Source organism: Ziziphus jujuba, chromosome 1 (assembly GCF_031755915.1).
Source record: "Ziziphus jujuba cultivar Dongzao chromosome 1, ASM3175591v1".
Taxonomy (NCBI): domain Eukaryota; kingdom Viridiplantae; phylum Streptophyta; class Magnoliopsida; order Rosales; family Rhamnaceae; genus Ziziphus; species Ziziphus jujuba.
In genome coordinates this window covers 22,855,450-22,864,134 of record NC_083379.1, presented here as the reverse complement: position 1 = coordinate 22,864,134, position 8,685 = coordinate 22,855,450, and the positions used below count along the sequence as shown (strand labels likewise).

General features: G+C 33.0%; 2 protein-coding genes across 5 annotated transcripts; one reads left to right on the top strand and one right to left on the bottom strand.

Annotated features, from left to right (window-relative positions):
• Positions 1 to 1,638: 1,638 nt before the first annotated feature.
• On the top strand, positions 1,639 to 5,222 carry LOC107424337 (uncharacterized). Of its 3 annotated transcripts, XR_009634964.1 has the most exons (9): positions 1,639 to 1,921; positions 2,007 to 2,096; positions 2,707 to 2,766; positions 2,848 to 2,887; positions 2,992 to 3,085; positions 4,539 to 4,598; positions 4,677 to 4,768; positions 4,869 to 5,022; positions 5,140 to 5,222. XR_009634964.1 is itself a non-coding variant. In XM_048466232.2 (8 exons), exons 1-8 carry the CDS (start codon positions 1,806 to 1,808, stop codon positions 4,953 to 4,955), a joined length of 621 nt encoding a protein of 206 aa, XP_048322189.1. In that variant the 5' UTR covers positions 1,639 to 1,805; the 3' UTR covers positions 4,956 to 5,222. The 3 variants fall into 3 exon arrangements, 2 of the variants coding, with proteins under 2 accessions (XP_048322189.1, XP_015889597.1); XM_048466232.2 differs by having other exon boundaries at positions 3,010 to 3,085; positions 4,869 to 5,222; XM_016034111.4 differs by having other exon boundaries at positions 4,869 to 5,222.
• Positions 5,223 to 5,731: 509 nt separating this feature from the next.
• Positions 5,732 to 8,435, bottom strand: LOC107424342 (protein LOL2). 2 transcript variants are annotated; one of them, XM_016034124.4, is made up of 4 exons: positions 7,823 to 8,382; positions 7,103 to 7,210; positions 6,436 to 6,545; positions 5,732 to 6,019 (listed from the first exon to the last, which is right to left on the bottom strand). In XM_016034124.4, the coding sequence occupies exons 1-4, from the start codon at positions 8,100 to 8,102 to the stop codon at positions 5,948 to 5,950; spliced, it is 570 nt and encodes a 189-aa protein (XP_015889610.3). In that variant the 5' UTR covers positions 8,103 to 8,382; the 3' UTR covers positions 5,732 to 5,947. The 2 variants fall into 2 exon arrangements, with proteins under 2 accessions (XP_015889610.3, XP_060668972.1); XM_060812989.1 differs by lacking the exon at positions 5,732 to 6,019 and adding an exon at positions 6,753 to 6,825 and having other exon boundaries at positions 7,823 to 8,435.
• Positions 8,436 to 8,685: the final 250 nt, after the last annotated feature.

Below are 8,685 nucleotides of genomic sequence, written 5' to 3'. Positions count from 1 at the left end.
CATTCATTATTGCAACAACTTTTCTTGGACTTTCTTCACTTTTGGAAGTGTGGGAAACACGCATGGACTAAGGAGAAAGCAAAGAAGCATTGGTGGTCACTAAATCCATCAAGCATGTGACCTACGTAATTGGTTTTTCTTGTTTTTACTCCTTAATTCGATTGTAAAACATGTATTTTGATTTAATGATGTTGAATTTATTTTTAATTATTAACTAAATCATAATTACGGCTATGACAGTAGTCCTAGTTATGAGGATTTATTTTGCTATCATGATTTAATCTTTATGGATTGAATATTTGTGTTATAAATGATTTAATAAATCAACTAGTTCTTAATGCTTCATGATTGACCTCTTTTGTGATTGATTTAATCAATTTAATTGTAGAGAAATCTAGGATGTATTGTATTTAATGGTTGATTTACATGTTGCACTCCCCATGCTAGTAAGTGTGCCAAGATTACTTAATCATGTTCTTAATGGAAACGCATGACTTTAGGGATTTATTTAGGGGTTTTGTCAATAGTAAGAGAAATCTACTAATTTTCTCGTATGTCTACATTCAATTACTTAAAAATCAATTTTTGATGATAATAGGATTAAGTTTGGTTAAATTATCAATCATTCAATTGCATTACTTAGCATGATATTTAATAAATTGGATTAACTAGTGTTGACTTTCATGGTTGTTGTCTCATCATTATTTAATTAAATCTCAATTTAATTTGCTTTCTTTATTGTCTTGTCTTTTAATTTACTCAGTTTAATAGTTTACTTTAATTGCATCTTTTCATCTAACCTGGAATGTTCAATTTAATATTATAATTTAATTAGAAGTAATAATTCATTATTCATTTGGGTTCGACAATTCCGATGTACTCAAAACCACTTTATTATTTGATTTGTGCATTTGCAAGTATTTTATACAACATGATATACAAATATTTTACAGCCTAACATCTATTTATAAGTTTATAAGGTTTTATTTTTTACAAAATAACTTGGTTAGTAAGTAAACTTAGATAATATATATATATAATTCTAATGAATTGGACTTTAAGAGTTAGATTGGACCTCACAATTAGACGATGTGTCATCATTTGGTGTTTTATTAACCAACACAAATGCACTTTCTTAATTACCAACCAAAAAAAAAAAATCACATGCACTGTTTTTTTTTTTTTTTTTCGCTTGATAAAACAAATGCACTTTATTGACACCAAATATATATATATATATATATCTAATAGGGCAAGAGCTTGAGTTATTATTATTATTATTACTTTTTATTTTATTTTATTTGGGAAATAAGATTTCGTCAATTTTGAATCATGAACTATTTCCTATTGAATTGTACCAAAAAGACATTAAAATATTATTTATAGGTCATTATACATTTGGTTTGATTTTAATGGAATACATTTTTCACGAAATGTACAAATACCACCAATTAAATGAATAAATAATATACAACAAACACAAAGAAACAAAAAGAATTAATTGCACAATGTTAAAGGATGAGAATTTTGGAATAATGAAATATTATAAGTAACAAGACTTTTGTACTAAAAATAATAATAATAATAATAATAATAAATAAATAAAAATAAAAACAAAAACACGCTTAAGAGCGCGCCAAAAGGCAGACATTTCTCTCGTTGTCCAACACGCGAAGACAGAACCAAGAGCCAGACTGCTTAAGATTTTCCCCAAATTTCAGCGATTCATTCAAAAAGCTGACCAAGAAATCCCAAATTCCAGTTCCAGAGCCCTCAGAGTGTCGGACTTCCTGAAGACCACGAAAATGTCGTCCGTCAAAGCCATCACAAAGAAGAGCGGGCCGGATCCCGAGCTCACCAAATCCGATAAGAGAAAGCGAGCCGACGACGATGATCTCGAATTCGACCTCGACCTCTCCGAGTTCTTCTCTCAACTACGAAATTTTTTTTTTCCCGACTTTTTTTTTATGATGTTTCTCTGGCATTTTCATTTGTGGATCTTGCAGTGATATCAAAGGCATTATGTCGGCATTGCAAATGATCAGAGAGAAAGCGAACAAGGACGGCCAAAAGAAGAACGAAGAGACTATTTCCAGGTGATTCTGATTGTTTCGTCTTTTTTTTTTTTTTTTTTGATTAAATAATTCTTAGTGAAGTTAGAAGCTGTGAATCTGTAATTTTATGCGTATTTTTCTAAAGTGATTCGCTTAATAGAAATTCAGTTAAGTTCTTCGATCTCGTTATCATAGTTAGAGATCCGTTTCAATCTCACTTTTGTTCTCAATTGTCCAGACGGCTCTGAAATGTTTAAATTTCTTGCATTAATTGTGCTTGATTGAAGTTCCGAGTATGATTTCTTGTTTGGTTGTGAAAAAAATTCCTTGCGTTCTTCTTCTTCAACATGTGTGCTACTGATTTGACTGCAATGCTGATTGATTGAGACACTGCTACAAACGCTACGCTAATTTTCCAATCGGTTTGAATTTTAATATTGTTTTTTTGTCCAGTAATCGGTTAGTCACTTCTTGATTTGCATAACACTAATAGTGTCATCACTAATTCAATTCAATGCCTTGAATGGGTTAAACAGCCATAGGCATACTCAGCACTTGCAGAAATATATGAAAATAATGATTTGGTTTCCCTTTTTTGGGTATAAACTGTATGTTTTCACTCTCATGATGATTAACTCTGTGCTGGTTATAGTGTGACTGGTGAGATAAAATCTATGATCGATGAAGTGAAGGCTAAGTTCGAAAAGGACAGGTAAATTATCAGTTATCTCTATATTTTCCTTGATCATGCTCATGATTAATGCATACTAATTAGATGCTTCATTTTTGTCAGGCAAACTTTTGCTAAAGCACTTTCGAAGAGCTCAAAAGAGGTTTGTAGAAATGAGTAAAACCATTTCGAGTTTTCCAATAGTTGTTAGGTTTAGTCACATATTTATATGTAGCCCAAACTTTGTTTATTGCAAATGATCTGCAGTGTGAAAAATGTTTGAAGGATGAGACTGCCAAATTCCAAGTACTCTATCAGAAATTCTGCAAGGACAAGGCCACCCATCTGCAGGCTCTAAAAGGTATTCTACCTCACAGGTTCCAGCTCTAGCAGAAATATGGATGATTTCAACTTGTAGTTTTTAGTAAGACTAAATTGAATTACATCATTATGATCTAGAATAGAAACTTTAGTAAAATGGCCCACCGTAATCCTGAGGAAGATTGATTTTTACCTTTAATTATCTTTATTTTTTTCCTAGGAAGGTTTATATCGGGCTTTTGTTGCTTGTTTCCAAGTTATTAATCATAATTAAGTTAATTTTGTTTAAGTTGATTTTTGGTGATAATTTTAGAACATTCGTTGAATATTTTTTGACCATATTTTTATTAAAACTGTTTCACTAGACGACATCTAGTTGATATTTCAAATTTTTGACCCCCTTTTTTTTTTTTTTCTTTTTTTTCATCAGATTCACTCGACTTTCCACCCACATTCTATTAGATTTCCAATATTCTCAACAACCAAAATATGGAGGAAATTTCCTCCTCCGATAGACATATCTATGATACTGCTTATGGTCATATCCTGGATATCCAACAATGTCATCAATACTCGCAAGAGTCACTACTAGACCACAGCGGCCTTTTTTCCTTGTATCACACCACGCTACAAAAGCAAGTAGACTAGTCAACATGCATATCTATCATGCCATCACCTTCTTAATCACCCCATCGAATTTCTCGGTCAAACCAAGGCTCTTCTTTCTTCTTTTTTACAAATCAGCATCATTATGAATTTATGAACGAGAATAAGCGTCTATCTGCTAGTACAAGTGCTCTATGACAGCAATAAAAACTCGTTGTCCATGACCAAGAAGTAAACGGGAAATGTCTCTAAGATATCTTAGAAAGTTAGGATTAATTTGGTCGATTTTCAGCCTACTCTCGTAGGAAGTATCATCCAAAATATTGGAAAGGTCCTGGAAAATTGGAAAATCTAAATTTGGGTGAATGATTTGGACTTTGGAGATGGATCATGATATTAGCATAATGTTAATTTAAACTTCAAGACAAATCAAGTTCCGGGATGTTATTTTCAGATCATAACTAGTATGATGATCATTTATAATTTATGTCATATATTTTTCATGTATACCTTTTTCAAGCATTTTAGTTTTAATTGTGCATTAATTATAAATTATTTGGTTTAACTATTTCTGGAGCTTCGTTTAAAATTCTACATTATAAAACAGATCTTTTTAGTTTTTGTTCGTTTAATTGATTCTTGTTGTTATGTAATGGTCATAAATATGCTTACTCTTCAATTGCTTTTCATTTTTTTGTAACACCAAGGAAAATTAGGCATGTTATTTTAAAACCAAGGTTATAGGTCATGCAGTGAAGTGAGGGGAAAATCTGTTTTCCTCTTTTGCACAATCATATGTTTTTGGTGTAAATCATACTGATAGGGAATGCTACTTCTGACGATTAATTTCAATCCGATTTGTTGTAATTTTTCATTTTGATTGGCAGATACTATTTCCAAATTTGAAGAAGAAAAAGAAAGGCTCTTTATACGATATGAACAAATGAGTAAGTAACTAGAATCTTCTAGTAGGCTCTAATATGGAGAAACATAATTACAGTACTATTTTGATGGATTGATTTCAGGGAAGAGAGAGAGGAGTATGATATCTGAAAAAGAGAGGGCTTGTGCTGATAAAATTGCCTATATGGAGGAGTCCTTGAAAAAGAAGCAACAGGTAGAATAATTATCAGGTTCCCTGAATTAGGATGTTGCTTGCTCTCTTTATTTTTCTCACTTGAAACAATTCTATATTACATTTCTGATTCGGAGCTCAGGAAGACAAGACTTTCAGCATTCTGAGGAAAACACTAGGTTCATTCCTAGATAATGCCTCGGATGAGGACTTCCCGCCTGATGATTGAAGATTTGTTCCAGTAGGCAACTGGGCAAAACATTAACTGTAACTACTGTCATCCTTACTAAAATCAGGTATTCCTTTCAGTTTCTTTTCGCTTTTCATTCAAAAAGCAGACCAGACTCAAATTGCGTTCCATTATCTGGAAGTTTATGTTTCCATTGATGAGTTCTGTATTACACGCATTCCAGAATTCATCTCTGTCGAAATATATTGTTGGCTCTACTATCATCTTCCGTACCCAACCATTATATAATACAGTTTATAGTTTTAAGATTCTTTGCCTTCGTTTCAACGGTGTAGTGAACCAGTTACCTGGTTACTGCTTAAGATTTTCAGTTTCAGTAAAGTCAACTAATGGTTCCTTGGCTTTGTATTGCATCAGTTTAATCCTAGGTTTATTATTGCATATGTAGGATTTATTATTTGCATATGCAGCCGTCTCTGTCTTTCATTACGTTATCTGGGTTTATTCTAGTTCTTGTATCAGAACGGTCTCCAGATTAAACTAAATCATGAGTTCCTTGCTGAAGCTTTATAATTTTGGCAAACGGTAGCCAGATCTTCGTAATGATGACGTCAAATCATTATCAACCTAACTTGAGTTGCTTGGCTAGAAAATGATGATAGGTCAATATTTTCTTTGATCATGAATAGAAATGCCCAGGATGGCACATATTGAATTGTTGAAATCTTCTTTCATAAAGATGAACTTAAAAACCTACAAAATGTAGGGCTTTAGGGCAACATAAGACATCATAAACAATCCCTAATTATGAGAAATATTTGAAAGAACATAAAATTAACTAGGTTGTAAGCATAAACTTTTATGTACATTAGTATGCACAGCCACGTCCAGAGACGTTATTTCTGTAAATTGGTGTTAAGAATACTCTTCTTTTGTCACTCTGATTTGCATAGTTGAGGATTATAAAGAAAACTAAAATGGTTAATGTTACAGGACTAATATCCATGGATCATGTACCTAAAACATGTAGTCTAATGAAAAGAAATGGGATGAAGAGGTGGTTGTCCCTGTTGTACAGACCATGGAGGGCGCCTGTTGTGTGCCTACACGAACAGAATTAAAAAAGCACTCAGCACATCTATAAGACATCATATGTTTTCAATATGTGATAATAAAGCATCCAGTTCCCAAAATTTTCCCTTCTATTTTTTATTTTTATTTATTTCATTTGTACAAAGGAAAATTATTTTACTATCAGGCAGTCGACAAAATTTACTAGCCATACGGTAATTTCTTGAAATGGTGATTTCTAAACTTAACCAACACCTTCTCAGTTCTGATTTAGAAGAACATTTGTCAAAATAGTGTATCAACAAAGTTAGCATTTACCAAAATCTCCTACCTACCAAGCACATGATGATCATGAATGAGTCCTAATCATAATAATAAAAACAATCAACTGACTAATGATACTCAAATCACAAACACGTCTAATTTTTGCAGTAAATGTTTCACTTACTCCTATTTCAGTCACAAAACAACATGAAGAACATCTAACTGATGATGCTCCATATTGGTACATCAGCAATACTGCACAGCTACCACACTTCACTTGCCCAATCTCATAAGCTGGAAAAAGAAAAGGCATCAGAAACGGATTAAAATGTCCTGCCATTTTGAAAATAATTACCATATACTCTGCATAGAATCACGTGTTTTTATAAGATACAAACTAATACTATAGGTTCAGATAACTAAATTTATGAGGTGTGCTTGAGGGAAAGTCAATCTTTTGGGAAGAAAAGTTTACGAATCATCAATGTATCCTCGTTTAACCTGCTTAACAATTGGACTTCATGGCTGGCCTTAAAATCCAATGGTGCCTGAGGTCTTCCACTGAACTTGTGGACTGTAAATTGTAAAATTACAGAAGATAACGCACAGAAATTTGAATATGACTTATAAAAATTAGTGGATACACAGTAAACATATAAGGTTGGCTTTTTGCAATGCCTATGGGGAAAATCGATTAAGCTACAGGATAAAACTTAGCGATAAATGCAAAACAACGTATAATTAAAACCTCAAGCAGCTTTTAAAAAAAATTGACAGAGCTCAAGTCAGAATCTTAGCCGAAAGTAGAGAAAAATTTTAAGAATCTAAATGGAGGAGAAAGAGAGATGAACCTTCCAGCACAAAATTGACTGTCTGACAGCATGAACACTGAACATTCCTAGCCCCACGGGGATACTTAAGCAGGCGGCGGCAAGCACCACAAACCATTTGAGCTATTTCTGCATCAGAATTACATAGCTCATGAAATAAGAACACCCTCGCAATCTGCAAAATATGAATATAGCTATACAGCTAGCTCTTATCAGTCTAATGGTGTAAATGATTAATAATTTACTCAACTAACATGGTCATAACCCCAATAATATATAAATATTAACTTACATATATACATATATATATGTACAAACAAATTTTGTATTTTGAAAAAAGTGATTTTTTTTTTTTTTTTTTCATCTAATGACTCCATAGGCATATTTTATTTTATTTCACGCCAACATTAAATTTTCTTAGTTCAAGAACAAGGGAAGTCTTTTTCGCCATCAGAGTCTTAAAAATCTATTAGAAAAGAAAAAGAAATGGTATGATTCACTAAAAAATAATGGAGAGGGGAGCATATTCTGAAAAAAAAGACATCAATCGAAATACCCAGATTCATTACCAGCTACCAACCCTGTAATCGACAATCACAAAGTTTGTCCAACTCCAAGCAAACATCCAAAAACAAATAAAATAAATTATTAATATATGAAATAAGCGACAAATAAAAGATGTTGAAAGGACAGTTGGTAACTCAGAAGCCGGGCGATTTGGCATTACAAAAGGAGACTGACCGGAAACTGGCGGTGGTGTTACTGTAAAGGTTGGCAATGTTGGCTGCGGCTGTGGCTGTAGCTGTGGCAGCGGCTGTGGCTGTGGCTGTAGCTGTGGCGGCGGCAGCGGCTGCGGCTGAGGCTGTGGCAGCGGCTGAGGCTGTGGCAGCGGCTGAGGCTGCGGCTGCGGCTGAGGCTGAGGCTGCGGCGGAGGAGGTTGTGGTGCCGCCGGGGGTGGAGGAGGGATGGATTGATAACCTGGCGGGGGTCCTTCGTCATCATCCACATCGTTTGTTGCCATTTTTTTTTTTTTTTTCAAATAAAAAAAATTAAAAAACTCTCCGTCTCTCACATTGAGATTTGAGGGTTGCAGGGATAACAACAGGCCACCTTCCCAAACGACTACGGATTTGCTGTGCCTACCAACCAACACCGCCCTTATTTATATGTACTACTTTTTACTTTTTACTATTTACTATCCGCCTTGCACATGGTTCAATTTTTTATTTTTTATTTTCATTTTGTATAACCACGATTAAGAGCATTTCAAACGTTATTGTATTTTATTTTGTAATGTCAATTTTAAATGGGAAATAGAATAATTTTATTTCTAACAAATTTAAAATATTTTTTAACATGTTTATCAAGTACTATTATATTAGTATTTTATAAATAATGTATACCGAGTTATATATATTATTTATTTATCAAATCATATATTAAAATATAATTGATTTAGATTTTAATGATTTGAATGAAGATGTTATAAATTTTATAACTTCACCGTAAGTGGGCATGTACTTATTTTCAACCCTTAAATTAGATTAAATGAATGGCTGAGATCTTTTTGTACTTTTTATTTTTTAAAATATCAAAAATCATTA